Below are 20,159 nucleotides of genomic sequence, written 5' to 3'. Positions count from 1 at the left end.
TTCTTCTGGATAAAAAGTACTAGCGATAACTAAAAATTAAAGTTTAGCTTGATTAAGTGAAAAGTAGGAGATGAAAACACTTTCAAATTAAATTCTGAAAGGAAATAGTAAAACATGTTTCTGACTCATCTTAAGAATAAACATGTACACACACAAAGACCACAGCAAGAATATTAAAGAAAAAGGGGCTTCCAAAGGAATTTGAGAAGAAGGCTTATATAACCTTTTCTTCAATTATGTTTTCTCTTACATCACTTTTTAACTCAAAGCTTTGGCTTTTTAAAAAAATTCACCTAATTTTACTCCCCCATTTTTTTAAAACGTTGAGATCTCACTTTTCTACTTTCCTAGATAACTTCTAGAACCTTAAGGCTGATAGAGGATGTCCTCCACTCAAGAGAGAGCACTTTTTGATCAATCTGACATTTCTCCTCCGTCCTCCCACAATACCACTCACCCAGTGCTATTATTAAACTTCCCTGAAATAGGGACCATTCCTCCTGACCCCACCTCACCACCTAGACATTCAGTAATGTTCACCAAGTGAATTGTTTTATGACACAAACTTGTTTACCTCTGCAACTTGAGGAGTCCAAGGGCAGTTACATTTGGATATAATCCAATATTTAAAGTAGAGACTATTACAGTTTTTGGGGGGGGGGGGTGGGGGGATGAAGATGGTTTGGAGAGCTGGTGCTTAACATGCTTAACATGCTATGCTGCTCAAAACCGGTATGACTCACTCTAGAACATCTTACCCACTTTTCCTCCTGATTCTTTCCTAGTCATCCTCACCTCCTCCACACGGTCTATAGAGAGGCAGGAGGAGATTGGCCAGAATTAGAATTTCTAAGGGTTAGCATTCACAAAAGGGAGAGACTGTTCTGTTTTTATCCTTCCTTACCTCAAGCACTGAATTAAATCAAAACCCTTAATGCATATTCTTTTGGAAACAAAGTGGATTTGAGGCATAACTTGAGAAAGATGTTAATACAAAGTCACACTATCTCATTCTACAGGAGCTGATCTGTCCTCTTGTCAGCAGACTATGAACCACACTCCTCACTGGGCCACCCACTATCTCCATCTCCAATGAATCAGTCTTGGAGGCAGTACTTCCCAGTGTCTCAGTTCACTTGCCTATGTTCTCTGACTGCCAGCTTCCTGAGGGCAGGAAGTACGTCTCACATCAAATGTTCCCACTGTACATAACTCCAAAGGGTGACTGTGCCGAGATATTCATCTCCTCAGCCCACAGTAGTGCCCAGACAGCCCGATGTGGCAGGAACTCCCTAGCAGATGATTTCTGTTTCAATATTATCGTTTTCTATGTGTGCCATGATGTGAAACAAATTGAGAAGTCTTGTCCTACATTTCTCTACACTGTGCCTCACACAGGATCTCACAGGTAGAGAGTAAGCATATGTTTGCTAAATCAACGAATGAATGAATTCCTTCAAGTAATTTTTAAATGGTTAAAATATTTCTTCTCTCCTACTTCCTTATCTTAGGGTTTATTTTTATATTTCCCCTTTCTAGCTACAGCGTTGCAGGTTTTCTTTTGCCAAAATAACTGTAATGGATGGGGGGTCCTCATCTTATTATTTTTTTTTATGTAACTAAAGCAGTAGCAACCTTGTGAACTTCCAGAACTTGCATTTTGCCAATCACCAAAAGATGAGAATACCAAAGAGAAGCAATTGATAAAGAATATTACATAGTGTTTTTTGGTTTGTTTTATGACAGATGTTTCTAGCAAGTAAAGAAGCTCCTTTTTACCTATAAGTCTCTAAATGTGGTACTGGAATTTAGCAAAGCCACTTCATACCCTCCTCCCCAGCATATGACCTGGAACATAAAGATTTTTGCTAAAATAACAACCACTGACTTCACATTGGTGGAGTACATTAAAAGTAAAATGCTAACTGAAATTTAAAAATTTCAGCAATGTGCTATGAGATAAGAAAAACAACTCTCTATCCTTTTTACACTTATACTAACTTTCCTTTCATTTGTCATGATTTAATACAAGGATGACAAATACCAATATACAAACTCTGATCAACTGGTCTTGCCTCTCAGATGCAATGTGCTGAGAAGGATTTTCAGATGGAAACAGATTGTACGGATTCAGAAGGAAACAAGGTCTCAACGATTGCTGATGATTACTAAGTGCAAGGCATTAAGACTCAATGGCAAAGGTACCACATTCTTGCCAACCCTGGCCTAATATCTACTCCTCCCCACAATCTAAACTTATTAGCAATTATAATTATTATAAACTATTTTACATTTGTATAACATTTTATTTCCTATGATGCTTTGGTAATTCAAACACTTCAAAAGTCACATATTTTGTCAAGTACATTCTGTTCTCAGGGAGGGTCCAAAGTTTATCATACTTGATTTACTCCCTCACTGATCTTTTCTGTCCATTTTAAATGTATAATTAAAAAAAAAGAGTAAGTGTCTGTGCCATTAGGAATTAGGTGGAGGGGTAGAGACACAAATAAACCCAAGAATAAGAACAACACAGACAATGCTGATTTTCCTACCCAGCAACCAAAGTGTCAGATCAAGAGTGCTTTGATTTCCATATTTCATTCTTCAATTTTGCCTTTTTTGGATTGCTAATTGGGCCGAATATAATAACCACTGATCTATTTTCTAGGATCCATTTCCCAGAAAGTAAATTAACTCTAAAATAGAAACCTTGTTAAGTGACAGCTCTTCTTGACTGAACATGAGCTGATGACCAAAATAGGAACATCAGCATCAATCAATGGAACAAGCATTAGACACTAGGAAGCCCCAACTCGACAGGAGTAGAAGTGGTAGTAATAGTCATAATAATAGCAGCAGCTAACATTTATCCAGCTCTAATGCTTGACATGCATAATCTTATCTATTCCTCACAAAAATCCTATACAATTAGGTATGTTCAGTTATTATCCCATTTCACAGATGAAGAAACAGAAGGTTAGAGTGATTAAATAACTTTACCAATGTCAAGTAAGTGGAGGAGGCAGAATTTGAACCCAGGCCTCTGACTCTAGAACATGTGAGCTTAATAATCATGAATGAAAATAAAAGAGCACCAATTATTTTCAAGGCTCAGCAAAGCAAACTTGATTACAATGCTTAGACCTCATTTTATTTTGTAATCTTAACTGTTATATTTAATATATTGAGTTCATGTCAGTAACTGGTTGGTTTCAGTTTCTGTCATCTCTACTTCACAGGACAATTTCTAAAGGAAAAACCATACAAGCCACTATGAAAATCAAAGTTGATGAAAATAACTTTCTGAAAAAACAAATTACTATTTCAAAGAGCAGGACCCATCTTTTTATTATATACATGAATAATCCTGACTGTCAGGGCAAAATAGAAGACCTATATCAACATATACTGATGACATAGCTTTTCATAACATTCCAGAAGTAGCCACAAGAAGCACATGAACCTGTTGGTCTATTACTAACAGAAAGAACAATTAGAATGCAATTATGTCATAAACCAAAATCATCATTCATGGTTTTTTTTTTTTTCTTTAACATCCGGATGGATAATCTAAGCTGGTGTTTCTCATACTTGAGAGTACATCAGAATCATCTGGAGGTCTTAACACAGATTAGTGGGTCCACCCCCCAAGTTTCTCATTCAGTTGGTCTGAGTAGGGTCCAAGAATTCACATTTCTAACAAGTTTCCAAGTGAAGCCAAGGACCACACTTTGCGGACCATTAAGTTAAGCAATTCCATTCAACAGGTTAACTTCATTAGATACTTGGGGGTGTGATTTGTAGTTACATCCTGGTTGCCCAGCCATGATGCAGTACAGCTTAATTAAATATTCTAAACAGACCATTTTAAGGTCTCCTTATGAAGAGAAGGTCTTTGCTTTCAAACCCAAAACAAAGCCCTCTCTCCCAAGCTCTAAAATGCATAACCTGGAAAAAGATTACAATCAAGTTCAATTTTGACAAATCAAGCACCACAACCATTCTATTATTGGTTCTTGTCTTTTATACTTGAGTTAGAATGTTTTGATATTACTAGACTAGGTCTAAAACACAAAATGTAATTAATTGAATGTAATCACACTATTAAGAACCAAAGCCAAAATTGAGGTACTCCCTTTACTCATTCTTTCTATAAAGATAGACATTACTGTGATAGTCACTTCTCACACTGCTACATATCTGTATCAGCCTATGAAATTTCTTTTTCAGGCTTAAACTCTCCCCGGTAAAGAAGGGAAAGGAAAATATTTTGAAAAGAAAGTCTATGCCAATGGGTCAGGTGCCAAAATAAATAGGAAGTTTGAGATGCCAGTAGAGCCCATAATTAATCAAAAGTAACTATGAGAGTTTTAATCCAAGATTTGTCAAAATGTAAATATTCTTCTTGGATTAAATATTTAAGCCCACAGACATCAAAAGTTGACTATCTTGTCAACTTTCAAGATTCCACTTCCAGATAACCCTCACATCCCTGTGCAGGCCCAAGTCCCTTTTCCTCCCTCTCCCCCTAGCATGCTGACATCCCACATGATAGTAACAAGCGCTGTTATGGCTACTCCCCCACTGGACTGCGAGCTCTACTCACCTCCATAGCCACAGATTGTAGCATATGAGTGGCATACAGGAAGTCCATCATCATTGTCACCACCATTAATAAAGTGGCTAACATGTTCCTCCTGGTCAGTGTTGTCCATCTTATATGAATTATGTATGATTTACATACATTAGTTCCTCACAACTATCATGTAAAGTGGGTACAATTATCAACCCCATTTTAGACAAACGAAGCTATGAGAAGTTAACTAATTGCCTTCAAAGTCACACAGTAAGTGGTAGAGTCTGACTTCAGAACAGAAGCTCAGAAAAGCGGTGCATTTAAACGAGCCTTGTCGTGACCTAGAAATTTCAATCTATTAACACCTGCAAGGTATGAAATCCTTCACTGTATACAGGCCTGAATGCAGAGAACAAGTGTCAGAGGTTAAAGTCAAAGAGGTAGTTATCTGAAGTAGGAGAAACCACATTTAGTAGCATCTCATATTTCTCAGCAGGTTCCGTCTTCAGTCAGTACTTTCTCAGTATGACCACTTTACAATGAAGGCTGAATCTTACCGATCTTAGGCTACCAAATGCTCCCGAACAGAATAATCAACTATAACTAAATGAAAGAATGTCTTTGGTGTATTACCCTGATTGGATCAATCAATAGCTCCATTTGCTCTCGTGTGAACTGACGAATCAGATCTCTCCAAAAAGCCTTTGAGAAAATTTTCTTTTATTCCATCTTCACTAAATACGCTATACTCATTTTGAACATTAGAAATCCTTAAAGTAGTAAACATTTCTTGTCACCACTTATCTGTATTAAAAAAACAAACTGGCAGTCTAGACTTGATTACTCAGTTCCTGGATCAATAGACCCCTTCTTCTTGTTCACTATTTGTTCATTCTCACTTTGCCTGGCAGAGAGAAATAAATAAAATCTATTCTAAGACCTGCATTTAAATCACCACTTACTAGACAGATGATCTGGACTCCGCAGCCTCTCTGAACCTTGATTTCATCAGCAAAATGCGGCTAACACCTCCCTTATAAAACTGTGGTAAGGAGAAATGAGATAAGGTATGTGACAACCCAGGCACAATGCCCAGCAGTTAGCAGACCCATTCAATAAACATTCCCTCTGCTCCTTCTCTTTTCGGTGCAAGAGCAAAAGAGCCCAACACTAACATTTTAAATTAGGTATTGTTTGTATCTGAATAAGTCAGCTGTTCTGTGCTATTTCCTATAGCCCATTTTCATAGAGATAATCAAACTGAGCCAAAATCTGTGAACCCCAAAATATCAGTATAAGATTTCTCCTACCTAATAAGCTATTCACGGCAAGAGATCATTAAAGAAAGCAGGTAAATACTACTAAAACTCAGCCCTAAGGAATGAAGTCATAAATACCCTTCTGGCCATTCCTCTGTCCTTGGCTGCTAACTGGCTGTCTGGGTTCCTCTGCCTCATGTCTGCTGGGCCTGATGAGGGTCCAGAGCCAGCAGAGAGAATGGTCCACTCAAAGGCACAATCTTGATTCCTAAACTGAGGCCTGTGTCCTGTAACTCATGACATCTCTGCTCTTTCGGGAGCCTCAAGAGCAATGTCAAAAAGCAGCCTGTGCCCAGCTTCAGCCTCTCTGGGCTCTCACAGCTCCCAATCCCACATCCTTAGCTCTCCAGAGTCTCCAGAGCACAAGGAATTTCTCAACACTCAGGCACAAAGCAAGAGGTCACCAGACGCTACCCTTCCTGAGGAGAAGGAGCCCGTTTGCCTTGGTCACGTACTCCCAGCACACAGGCCACTGAAAGCATCAAACATTTGTGGGTTGAAAGAGAACAAGAGATGAAAAAGTTTGATGCAGTCCAAAGGCCCACAAAAGACCTAAAACCTCTAAATTCCTCTTAAAAAACAAAAACAGACATACAAACAGACAAAAATACAACCAGAAAGCTCTCAGTCCTGTCCTGTTCTCCCTCCTTTCAGAGATCCTTCCCACACGTCCACAGAGGCCTGAACCTGGGAGAAGGCTGAAATGGAGAGAGGAAAACTGGACAACTGCCTCCCAAATTTTTGGTCACCAGCTGATGCTTGGGTGCTTTAGCTGGATCTTTTTTCTCATGGCCACGTGACCACCATCACCCTTCCCCCGCCCAGAAGGGAGGAGATGAGGCCAATAGTGGTTTCCTTAGAGACCAGCACCAGGTTGAGTGGTGAAACAGGCTGAGCAGGTGCAGTAGGAATGTGGGCCTTGCTTCAGTTTCTCACTATCTTTCTTGAAAAAACAACTAGAAAATTTTTTTGTTGTTGTTTTTAAGGGAAAAAAAGGACTCATTTTTTAGAGACCAATACTAAACCATTTACAGATGAAATGATACTATATCTGAGAACCGCTTCAAAAAACATGAAAGGGGAGAAAGAGGGTTAGGAAGATAGAAGAAAAAGTACTCTCCAGGAGCTGAGCATTGTTGAAGCCAGGTGACACGTACATGGGGGTTTGCTATACTATTTTGTCTGCTATTGAATATGTTTAAATTTTTCCACAATAAGAAATTTAAGACATGGGAAAAAAAAATTGACCAAAAGAGAAAAAATAAAAAAACTGTTGGTCACTAAATTTTTCAGCAGTGTTCAAGAAAATGAGAGAATCATCCAGTCTGATTCCCACTATTATTTAAGTACTGTGACTTTATTAAAAAAATTATAGTTTTTTATAAAATTCTTCTTTAAAATTAAGCTCAAATCACCACACACCAGTCATGCAATGGTTTTCACACTTTAAGAAATTGTGCTATTCACAAGATTTCGAATTAATATTTCTATTTGATGAATTGCTTTCTTATAACAACAGAATATTTTGGAGGCCAAATATCAGACATATTTCATTTTTATCCTGAAAAAGACGAGACAAAACAAATGAGAAAAGGAAGTATAAGGAAGGTTGAACAGCTTGCCCTAGGTCACATAGCTAACAAGCCGCAGAGCCGTATTTGGAATCTAGATCTGACTTCCATACTATAATTAGGAGATTTTTCTGAGTAGCAATGTTCTTATATTGAGGTTTTTTCTTAAAAGATTCTTACAGACAGTAAGGTGACAACAGCTATTTTACTGACTAGCACTAGATGCATTCCTCAAAAAACCTGGAAGAACTATTATTAGAAGTATGTTACATAATATTTAAATATAAGTATGGCTTTAAAATGTACAATACTGTGGAATTAACTATAACTCACTTTAGATCTACGAAAAAAATGATGATTGGGATACATCTGGTAAATATTCAGCAAATAGAAATTGTCCAATATAATTACCCTACAATAAGAAAAGTACTTGTACATCTTAAGGCTTTAAACTTTAATAATTCAGTTTGTAAACATGAGAGAGGACTTAGAAGTAGCTGATGGAGTTTCTCCTTGACATGTAATGGGACCTGAATTCAGCTACCCAGAGGTTATGATAAAGTTTGCCTTTTGTGGTACTATTTTGTCACAAAATTTAAATAAGCACACACTGTGTACAAGCGTACAAGGTAGCTTATAGAAGTGTATATTTATAAAAGTGACCATTAATAAAATATTTAGAAATGCCATTTACACATTGTTTTTGTTATACCTAAGATTGAATCTGTTAGTTTGCTTTAAAGTTTAAACAGCTCATGGATTAAAATGAAATGAAACTATTGGCTAGTTGCTAATTTGTTTATAATAAGAAAAAAATGCAAGTTCAGTATTAAAGATTAGCTTATCTTATTATACATTATAAATAAAATCCAAACAATTTTTATGAGACATAGTCCTGTGCCTAGTCCATCCATAACATAGCAAGTGCTCAATAAGTATGTGCTAAATAAATTAAGTAAAATATTTTAAAAAAACAGGAGCTGGTCTGGTGGCGTAATGGTTAAGTTCGCGCGTTCCGCTTTGGTGGCCCAGGTTCTTGGGTTGGGATCCCGGGCGTGGACCTATGTACCACTTATCAAGCCATGCTGTGGCGGGCGTCCCATGTATAAAGTAGAGGAAGATGGGCACGGATGTTAGCCCAGGGCCAATCTTCCTCAGCAAAAGAGAGGGGGATTGGCAACAGATGTTAGCTCAAGGCTAATCTTCCTCACCAAAAGAAAAAAAAACAATTCCAGGATAAAAATTAAAATATACCCAATTCAGATCTATGGTAGCTTTTCCTATCTCTTACCAAAAAAAAAAATCACCAATTCTCCATTAAAATACAGTCTCCTTTAATGTACACAAAAGCAATCAAATGTTATAAATTTCTTAAAATAACAATTATAGACAACATCCTTCAAAATACCAAAAGAAACAGGCTGCCAATGCTAGTGAAAGTTTAGGTATAATTATAAAACTTCTCTTCAAGAAAATTGATAATTCTGCTAAATGTTTTATTTGTCCTGGGTTGTATCTAGCTTATTCAAAAGGTACTTTGAGAAGTAAAGTGTATAAAATAAGCAGTACAAAGAACTGTTGAAAATTTTTCATAGATGCCCAAGCTATATTTGTAATTACTTTAATTACTTTAATTTCATGATTTTACTCAATATTAGAGAGCCATATTTTAAATTAAAAAAAAAAAAGTTAAGCTACCTAATATGGCCACATACTTAAGGCACCATACAATAACGCTTCCCTGTTAGGTACTATTATCTTGATGAGGTATTGTCTTCCTGAATTTACCAAACTTGCTCAAGGTCACAAGGCTAATTAGAGTTCAGAGTCAAACTTAGGTCTGTTTGGATCCAGAGCCTGTGCTTCACTCTACTGCATTCTTGGCTCACAAAATAGCCTTTCTCAGTAATTGTTCAAGTTTCACCTTCAGAAACTGATTAAAAATAGGATCTACACCTTTATCTTTCTATCTACCAAGAATTTTCTAAAAACCTGAAAGTGGAACTCCTTCTGTTTCAATAATATAAAAACTGATAAGACTTTACACTAAATTTGAAGTAAAAAAAATTATATATTACTATAAATTCATCATGGTAAAAATACATCTGAATTCTGCAAGAATAATTCTTTTGAACAATTAAATACAAAATAAAATGAGTTTTGTCAAGAAAAATTAAAATGAATGCTCCCATTATGGGTTTTCTGCCTTAAAAAGAAACACATTATATACATTATCTGTGATGAGACCAAAAACCAATGTACAATATAGTGCTAAAAAATCTGATAGTGGATCTTCAAGCTTATTTTCCTTATATAGCAAGATAGAGAAAAGTCATAAGGAAAATAAATTTAGACTGTAAAATTCAAACTAGGCATATGTTAATTTCAATACTACTTTTTCCATTTCTTTCTCATGAACACCAACAAGGACTCCTCTCAAAAGCTTAAACTCATGAAGTAAGTAGCATCTTTCTAGTTGCAACTAGCAACGACCACATTCACTAGGCTTGCAATAAACAGGTTTTTCCTGAAAGATGGTGGAACAATGTGTTCATCATACTCCATGGCATCTCTGAAGACAACAACAAAAAAATCATACAAAAACTCTACCCCACCCAAGTTTCGATTCCATCAGAAAAGCAATTAAACCTAGTTAAAAGGCTTTCTACAAAAAGGGGGAAATTTGTATCTGGTACACTTTTCCCAAAGTTTTTCCAATATCTCAATTCTGCTGGAGCCAGAACCATCCAACGCATATTTTACAGTTAAAAAAAAAATTAGTTTCCCCTCTTCTAATATAAATAAACACAAAGTCAAAGAAAATGTTTCCTATGCAAAGATCCCTCTTGAGACTATATTAAGAAACAAAAAACGTAATGAGGTTGCACTTTAGACAATTCTAATAACTCACATGACTTTCAGAACTGAAGCAATGCAGTAACTTGCTGATTACAGATATAAGATGCCATACATAATTTTAAAAATCAATAAACTGACAACACAAGCAGAGTTATTAAAGTGATATGAATTATTTGCCTGGTTAAGACAACTTAACAAATCCGTAATGACTGTGTCTAAAGTAGGAGCAAATGGGTTCTAGGTCCTAAAATGTCTCTCTATCAATCAAGTTTTAGGATCATCTTTGTAACAGATTTTGTCTTTTTTTTTTTTTGCCTACTGCCTTCCTGGTTCTTAGCTAATGGAGGTGGGAGCATAACTGAGCCAAAGATAAGAGGGTATCAGAATACATACTACACAACTCTCCTTTACTTTCCTGTAAGGACAGAAGATCTAGGCACCCCTCCAAAGAAGTGCGCTATTCAAATATAATTATTGGCAGGCGTCCCAATATATTATTTGGTTTGGACATGAGAATTCTAGGATGAGTTTAGCAGGACAGGTAGGATTTTCTTCCCTTAATATAAGGGTCAAATCATGCCTTTAGTTACATGAATATGGACCTCGTTTCTTCATTTTGAAATTGGGAAGATAAAACCAAACCTCACAGGGTTGGGAAACCCTATATAGGAAGTGAGATAACATATGTGAAAGCACCTAGCTCAGTGCCTGCTATACAGTATGTACTAAAAACAAACAAATATTGACTTGAATATTATCTAAGTTTAATATTTTAAAGTTGACAAATAAAGATATTCTATTATTTTCTACTTTCAAAACTTCATCTATAATCAGCTTTTGATCATCATATATCAATTATTCACCGTAAAAATGCTCCTCTCATCTTACATGCTTCTAGGAGGCATTCCCCCCTCCCTCTCACCCGTATTATGTCTTTGTGAAGAGGCACTGTAGTGTGATTAAGAGCCACAGCATGTGAATAGTAATAATAATAACAATAACAATAATTTCTATCTCACAGGTTTGTTGAATGAATTAAATGAGTTAATACATGTAAAACACTTAGAATATCGTAGGCATGTTGTTATTATTAAATATACAGTAGTTTAGTTGTGTCTGAACACTGGATTTGAGGCCTGTTATCCGAATTTACATAATGAGTACTTTAAGCAAAAATAACTTAGAAACAAATTTTAATACAAAAAAATCCTAAAACATAATGCCTTGCCCTATCAATTATTTAGAGGATTATTCACATATTTGGAATCTTTGCTCCTGCTCCATAAACATAGATAAAAGAGAAGGGTAAGATTGGCCAAAAACACTAATTAAAGATGTTATCATCAATCTGAATTCACTGTATGTACCCAAACCTGCATTAAACAAATGTAAAAACTATTCTGATTCACTTCAAATTAAAATAAACATTGTGCAGTATTAATTACATTTCAGGTAAATTATTTCCTTTTAATATAACAATACCATGCCAGCCTTTGACTGAATACCAATATTATAACGTAGCCATGTAAGCTCTATCCTGTAATTTCTGTGGTAAATTTCAAGATCTCTCTATAACACTCAACGAATTCTTTCTAATAGCAACTGAAATTGAATTACTAATAACTATAAAATTTCTTTCCTAAAATTAATAGTGCTTAAGGTAATAAATTTAAATAAGATAGCAGTGTTTAGAAAAAAGAGTGTGGATTGTGGCTGCAGGAGTTTAAATTTCACAGGAGCCTGCGTTAGGATCACAAGGAACTTAGGAATCACCTAGGTCACCCTCGACATTTCATGAAGAAACTGAGGCTCCCAAATGCTATGATAATGACAGGGCCAAGATCACAACCTAGGGCTCCTGGCACCCAGTCAAATAAATGTACCATCAAGTGTTTTCATATCAATTTAACCAAGTAATTCACATCAACTGAAAACGGTATTTTTTTTTGCCAAAAAATTCAAAAGAATAATCGTGAGACACACACACACACACACACACACACACACACACACGCACACACACAGAACTGCATTCATTTAAGTAAGCACCACAGCAGTCAGTTTACTAACTTCTTATGATATTCTCAAAACTCCATGAGGAATTTCTTGTCATAAAGATTTTTTCAAATCACTTATTTTTATTGTGATTTTCAAATCACCCCAATGCTTGCTCTCAGCTCCCTCCCCACCCATGTCCTCCTCTCCTCTCCCCCCCCAAACAGATTCTCCTAAAAAACAAAAAAACGTTGGGAAGTGAACAGAAATCAACAACTTACTTTCTAACCCTACCATATTTGATCCAGGCATATTGACTTATCCTTTTTCTACCCTCAGCATAACAGACAACAATTCTAAGGGAAGAGTTGGTTTCTAACAATATCTTTTAGTATCAATCTCAGTCTGTTGTATTATTATTTCATAAACCAACTTAATCTCTAAAAAAACGATCTGATGGGAATGATTTCACATGTTAAACACATTCCATTAGCCCCATAAAAATATTAATAATGTGCATATACGTATCATTTATTCCTTTTCTGAAATTTTTACTTTTCCCAAAGCAAAACTTTATCAAAAGTCAGTAAACTGAGAATGGAAAATAAACCATGAGGTCACATAAGTTCATTCTGTCAGTATATAGTAGAAAAATAAAAAAGAAAAGTATATTCAATTCTGAGCCAATCATAATCCAGTTAAAGTTTATGGAATGCCATCTTAGATTTTTTAAATTAGCAACATATGAATAAGTCATAAAAGTTACCCCTGCGTTAAATTTCCCTTAAATTTATGTTCAAAGGAATATCAGAAGCAACTTTTTAAAAACAGACTTCACGGGATTGCCAATGTCTTAAACAGCCTTTTACGGGACCACTAAAGCACGATAATTACTCTCCTCAGTTTGAGTAAAAACCCTTTCTGAAAACAAAAGCCAACAGCTTTTTGTTACTTAGACAAAAAATTATTTTAAAAAATCTAAAACTAAATTTAACCAAATATTTTAAGATCCTAACCATTAAACCTGAATCCTTAGAGAAGGGATGTTTAATTCCCTGGAATGACGCAGGGTTCTCTTAGCAAACTTCCCCTCCCACTAAGCAAATTATTAATTAAAACAGATAATTCTGCTTGTGCTGACATCATATCTGGGGACACTGCAACTAACTGGTAATCTGTTTTAGCCCTTGCAGAAAGAGCTCTAAAACAACCCTGTAGCTGTAGCACACGTGTATGTGTACACATGTATGTACACATATGTACAGATATATTTTTAATCCTTGTTTGTTTAACCTAGATTTGTACTCTTATCAGCTGTGTGCTCTTGGGCAAGTTATTATATCTTTCTGATACTCAATTTTCTCATCTGTAAAATGGGGATAATAATAGAACTTACCTTGTGATTGATTCAATATTAGCTTATTATCCCATATAAATTTCCCAAACATATATAAATGATCATAATCCCAAAGTATACAAATTTAGTGGGGCATCTGATGTTCAATTAACTATGAAATTCCCTTTATCTCGCATCTATCATCTAGACTGGCTGCTCATTAATTCAACAACATCAAATAACGTGACTCTTGGAGAATATGGATCACTGGTGGCAAGAAAGACAAGTGATCTTTGCCTGAATCTATTTTTAGGAATGGTTTCATTATCTGTACCCCTAGTGTTAACACTGGAAAATAAACAAATGGGTGAAAGGCATCATAAAAGAGTCACTCTGAGATCAACACTTTCATAGTATTCAAAAATAAATGGGAATGAAGAAAACAGGTAGACCATTTCTCTAGCAATCCTTACTGACATAAGGCAGACCAGAATTTGCAGAGGTCTAAAAAGGAATTGCTGAATTGATGAATTCAGACTGTTCAGGCTGCATGGTTCGGAGAGGTTCCAGGTTTAAAATGTAACCAGTGAGAAAACTATAATTCAATAGTTGGTTTTCAGTGAATCACTACCTTACAGTGGAGAAAGAAATCAATTTTTTTGGTTATACAGTTACTGCATATGGAGAGAAAATGCTCATCAGTTTCCACAATGAAATATATTTATCCATATATTATTTATTCTCACCTAAATAAGGAGGGAAAAACCAACCCTGATTCTCTTGTCAGGCTAGAAAGGTACTACAGTTAATAATTATGACATCACTAGCTACCTGGTATTCATAATTATGCCAATTCATATGATTATCTTTGGGAAGATTAGAATTAGAAATTTACCAAAGAAATAGCTGAATATTTTGCTCCAAATTACACTCCTCTCCTGCCAAAATAATATCTAGTAATTAACTCATTTTCTAAGAAGAGCTCTGATATGAATGTGGACAATTCAAACTTTTAGTTAAATAGATATTACACCAAACCATTTCCTTATTCATCTTAATCTATTAATGGAACATAATCTTACCGGAAAAGGAAAAATGTTGTCAGCCCTGTTCAAACTATCTTCCATCCAGGATTTAGGAGCAAAGGCAGAGCTGGGGCGAGCATACTTCTGGAGCTGAATATGATTGCTTGCAAAATTTTTCTTCAAAGGCGAGATGGAGTTCAGGGGCGTTATGCCTCCATTCAGCCCTCTGCGGTGATCTCTGCCTTGGGAACCTCCCCAGCCACCATATCCGCCTCCTCCCGGGCTCCAGGAAGAAGATGGTGTAGGAGAGGGACTCTGGTAGCTGCTCCATGGAGAGGGGGGTTTGTTAAGATTATTCGCCAAATGAGGCAGCTGGTTAAAAGCAGCATTTCTATGTGTGAAAGGTGGGGGATGGGGACTGGCAGGAGACCTCCTTTGCTGCTGATGCTGGCTGTGATGATGCTGGAAATGAGGGTGATGAGGGTGGTGCTGGGAGAGAGGCCCGATCTGAGGGGAGAAGCTGCCTCCGAAGCCAGGGCTGACATGATGGGGAAAATTTTGAAACAACAGAGCACCGTTATTAGCCGAAGCAGCCGGGACCCCTCCCTGGTGAAAGAAACTCGCATCTTCATTGATGATTGTAGAGGAAGAAGGCGCTATTGCTGCTGACCAGTTACTGAAACCAGTAAGAGACGATGCACTGGATGTCAAGGGTTGGGTCGAAGTACCTAGCCCCGCGGCTTCTTGATAATCAAACCCTGTCAACACTGGTGATTCGATTCGTATTTTCTCCTTCCCATTGCCATTTTCTGAAGAATTGTCCCCTTGATTTTCTTCCGATTTCGCCTTCTCCGTTTCAGGCAGTATTCCAGCTTCCTGACCTGGACTGGGGGAGAGCTGCTGCTTTTCTAAAGGGTCTTGCTGCTCCTGCTGCTGACTTTTTGCCTTTTCGGACCCCAAGATCTCATCCTGAATGTTATGGGTGGCCGGAGCAGGAAAGAGCCAAGCCGACCCGGCACTGCTGCCATTGGCAGCTGTGTTATTATTTATAAAAGCAGCAGGACTGGGGGTGGCATTTTGGTGATGGTGTGGAGGCTGCAGATGCGGATGGAATCTGACTGGAAAAGCAGATTTATTCCCAGTATTGCTTTGCACTAGCACTCCAAACCCGTAATCCCCCATTTATTATTTTTAGGATCACAATCTTACAATAAAAAAGGACAATCTAATGTCTCACGCCTTTGTATCCTCTACCCCAAATTTAAGTTGTCTGTTTGAAATGTTGTATTTACAGCTAGCTCGAAGATCGCAGCTTATCACCTTAAATAGTCCTGATTTGGAATTCTGGTCTCTGAAAGAAAAAAAAAAAACTAAAAAAAAAAAAAATCTCTTAAAACACTGACATGAATCCAACTGGGCTTATTTCTTGGAGGGAATAAAAACGAAGAGGGCAAAAATCAAGTCTTTGGTTAGTAAAATAGGCGCTTTCTTTTTCCAAAGGAAAATGTACATGAATGACAAAAACACAGCTTCTCAAGCATCTATGGATGTAGAAGAATAAGCATTGCGCGGAGTAAAAATATATAAATATAATTTAACAATCACATACGGTCTTCCTCAGCAGTTTAGATTCACTCACATAAAAATCAGAATAGGGCTAAAGGGGAGACTATGTTCTTTTCTTGGCAGCTCGGTTAAAAAAAATCAGGAATAATTTAAGAACATTATATATTATATATTTTTATATATAGATTATATTAGGCTCTCTGGGGCGGGAGGGGCAATCAGCACGGACTACTGGAAAGATGACTGCGGGGAGGTTTCTGCCGTTTCTGGTCCTCTGTCTGCTCTTTCTCGGGGCGCAGTTCGGGCCTCCGGGGCTGTTCCCGAGGCTCCGGGTGCAGATCTTGCTGCGGTCGCTGTGCCTGGACTCCCCCCGGCTTCCTCTCCCCCATGAAATGGGTGGGAAACACCCGTGTCTCCCTCTTGGGGGTCGCGATCGGCAGGGATTAGCGAGACTCGCCCGGGGCGAACGGGCGGCCCGGGGGTGCGGGGACCTCGGCGGCGACCTGGACAGTCCTGCGGGTTCGGCCTCTTCCCCTGTCTGCGGCTCCGGGGTTTTTTCCCCTCATGGGACCCAGGGGCGGATCGTTCAGTCCTCTCAGTTCGATTCTCCGCAGGGGGGAAAAGAGGAAAACAAGGAAAAGCCCACTCGTGTACTTACTCTAAAGGAGAAGAGCCTACCCCCTGTGCGCGCTCTCTCTTTTTTCCCCCAGATTTTTTAAAAACTATGATTTAGAAGGCTTTTGTCTCTCCTCACGGTTGCTGGGCCGCTGCCGCCGCCGCCGCCGCCGCCGCCGCCGCTTTAGCCCGGTCCCGCAGTCCCCGCGGTCGTGGCGGCGGACTCCGCCCGGCTCTTCTTCTTCTCTCCTTCTTCCTCTTCGTCCTCCTCTGCTGTCGCCGCTGCCGCCGCCGCCGCCACCGCCTCCCGGTGCCCGGGTCCTGCAGCCGCGGCTGAGTCCCTCTCCTCAGGACCGAGCCGAGTGAAATGACAACCAGCTGGAAAGACCGAGAGACACTTCCGGTTCGAGGAGGGAGGGGTGGGGCGCCGCCGACGCCCCGCCCACCTGCCGGAAGGCCATTCCGCAGTTAGAATTTAGAGGAGGCCACGCCCCACGGCTCGGGGCCCCGCCCAGGAAGGTCGGAAAGTTACCTCGAGAGACTGCCTTTTCGTCTGCGCCGGGCCGGGGGAGGCCCGGCACCCGCTCCGCACCCCCACTGAGCGCCGCGGGTCGCCATCTTTAGTATGGGCAAAGGACTGGTGCGCTGTTTATCTTCCCTAACCACGCTTTGCAGGAGGAGCATATAGAGATACGCGGAAGAGAACAGATGCCTCGAGCACCACGGAGAAGAGTCCAGCTGTTGGGGATCGGAGTGGCGACTCGTGAAACCGCGGATGAACGGGAGGACTGCCCATAGTAAAGGTGGGTCCCCAGGCGTCACGTGCTTCGCCCGAGCTCCGCCCCAGAGGGATCTGGAAGGGGAGGCGCGTCGTCCCAGCAGATGTGCCGTGCCAGAACTGCGTATGTCCTTGTCCTGAATGTAGCCTTAACGCGGGCCTCTACCTTCAGCTTTCATTCCCCCACCTCTATCCGGCCCACTGGGACTAGGCTGCCGTCTGGTGCAGTCTCTCAGGCACAAAGATACGTCTGCTTTAGGCGTCCGTGGCTGAGCCCTCGTCTCCATCCGCTGTGCCAGATGGACATTTCCAAAACGAAAATTTTATCGTGGTCTTCACCTGCTCAGATCTCTTCTGTGGGTGCCCTTACCCTGATGAAAAAAAGCCAAACTCTTTTGGTCTGCTATTCAAGGACTTTCCACTCTCTGAGCCCCGTATCTTCACACCTCATGTCCTTACAAACGCCTCCCACCAAGCTGCTCCAGACACTCCCAGTGCATTTTTACCATCCCTTTCCCCTCTTCTCCACTTGGTAAACTAGTTTTAGGAATCAGTTCAAAAGCTACCAACCCTGTCTTATGACTTCTCTCTTAGGAGCGTCCGTGGTCCTATGTACATCTCATGCTTGTTTATCACACTCTGTTGTAATGGTCGCTTATGTCTCCCGGACCTGTGCTCAACTGTGGGCTCTTTGGAGGAGAGGACTTTGTAGATAGGAGGCATCAGTGAATGAATGCTGAAGAAACAAATGAACAAACCAACTACAATGAAGTCTTTTCCTGAATGACAGTCACCTTTCCAAATCTGAATTATTTCATTCCTTATGCCCTTTGGCTTGGAGCTCACACCTCTCAAACTTTCATCATTCAGGTTATTCGTTTGCTGTTCAGGGCTCTATGTCTTGTTCATCTTTGTACGTTCCCACCACTGTGACCACTATCAAGGCCTAAGGCAACGCCTTGCTCTCAGCACAAGCTCTAAAGATGTTGAATAAGTGAATGTTTTCCTTTAGTAGGGAATGAAAAATGAAAAGAAATCAGAGTAGAGCCAGAAGTGACTCTGGCAAGAGTAGGAAAAAAAGAGAGATCAAAGACTTTTAAGAAGAATCTTATGAACAAAAGTAGCTTCCGTTTCATTTCTATAGCCTTTGCTCAATGGCCCCAACTTCTGCTGCTTCACTTCCTCAGTCCTCCAACACTTCCACGTAGAACACCTGTTTGGGGCCTTAATCAGTGATTTTATTCTCTTGCGTTGTATCACGAGCATGAGTCTTGTCTCTGCAACTCTCCTTGGAGTTCCTTGAGGGTAGGGATTGGGTCTTGCTCTGTTGTTTATTCCCCACCCTGGACATACCTTGAGACTTAGCTGGTTCACTTAGGTGTCATTTCCTCCAGAATGGTTTCCCTGACTGCCCCTCTCTCTAGCACATTGTAGATTCCTCTCTTTTAATTACTGCTGGTTGTCAGAAGGTTAGTTTCTTGAGGGCAGAGGTTGTGTCTGATTTATGTTTGTGTCCCCAGTGGCCAGCAGAGGGTCTGGCACAGAGCAGAATCAGGACATATTTATGGAATGAATGAATGAGTGTTCAGTGCCCAGTAGATGGTTGAGAGTCTCTTGCAACTACCAATTCTCAGTGGCTAAAATGGCAGCCATGACTTGGAGGAAAGAACTTCCACTGTCTTTGGAACCAAGCACTGTACTTTGAATCTCACCTCTGCTACTTCTTAGTTGTGCAGCCCTGGGCGTCACCTCTACAAGCCCCTGGCTCCCTCATAGATAAAATGTGAATGATGCTTCCTCCCTCGCTAGGTTGGTAAATTACATGAGCTACATGTGAAGTGCTTGGCTCATAGGAGGTTTTCAAAAATGTCAGTTCCTTATTAACACAGTAAGTGCGGAGAGCTACTTCACAAGTGTCTTTTGCTTAGAAGCAGCTGCGTGCATGAGTGAATTCAGGAACCTCTGTTGGTTTGTAGAGGGAGGAGGCAGGCCCGAGCCAAAGTTAGGGGCTGCTAAGTCAGCCTGATTTTTTAAGGCTAAATCAAGTGTGGGCAGTAGGTTTGGGCTGGCCTGCAGCTCAGATGATCACTGTAGACATCAGGCTTCTGGTTAGGGACTAGGAGCATGGGAGAAGGAAGGGGGAAGCAATTCTCTTGAATCAGTTGCCTACTCAGAAACCCAGGATACCCAGCTCAGGGCGGCCCTCAAAAACATTCTGGCCTCAGAATCTGTCCCAGGTAACCATGACAACAATTCAGCAGCTCCATTTAGGATCTCCAAAGGGATCTACAGTTGCAGATGAGTACTGGCTTGAACACTCTGCTGGCATCAGAGAGCCCCTCCCAGGAAGCATGCTCACCAGGAAGCTTTCAGGTTGCAGAGAAAGCAAGCTCTGCCCAAACATTAAGGTGCTACCAGATTAAACAAACAAACAAACAAATTCCCCCCTGTCCACTGAAGGCTGACATACCTTCAGAGAAGTTGTAGGCTAGTGAATGCTTGTACCCTGCTGGCTA

The 20,159-nt window shown here is 39.6% G+C and overlaps 1 protein-coding gene across 3 annotated transcripts in view; it reads right to left on the bottom strand.

Annotated features, from left to right (window-relative positions):
* The window catches only part of CPEB4 (cytoplasmic polyadenylation element binding protein 4), a 62,706-nt gene extending 46,146 nt beyond the window's left edge, over positions 1–16,560 (bottom strand). For 2 of the 3 annotated variants that reach the window (XM_058546214.1, XM_058546220.1), the window contains exon 1: positions 14,742–16,560. In XM_058546214.1, the coding sequence (XP_058402197.1) occupies positions 14,742–15,866 (1,125 nt within the window). In that variant the 5' untranslated portion in view covers positions 15,867–16,560. Of the gene's footprint in view, positions 1–5,212; positions 5,284–14,741 lie in introns of those variants that run through there. The other variant, XM_058546224.1, reaches the window with a different exon arrangement.
* Positions 16,561–20,159: the final 3,599 nt, after the last annotated feature.

Source organism: Diceros bicornis, chromosome 1 (assembly GCF_020826845.1).
Source record: "Diceros bicornis minor isolate mBicDic1 chromosome 1, mDicBic1.mat.cur, whole genome shotgun sequence".
NCBI lineage: Eukaryota > Metazoa > Chordata > Mammalia > Perissodactyla > Rhinocerotidae > Diceros > Diceros bicornis.
The sequence above is the reverse complement of the archived record's forward strand: the minus strand, read 5'-3'. Positions and strand labels throughout refer to the sequence as shown.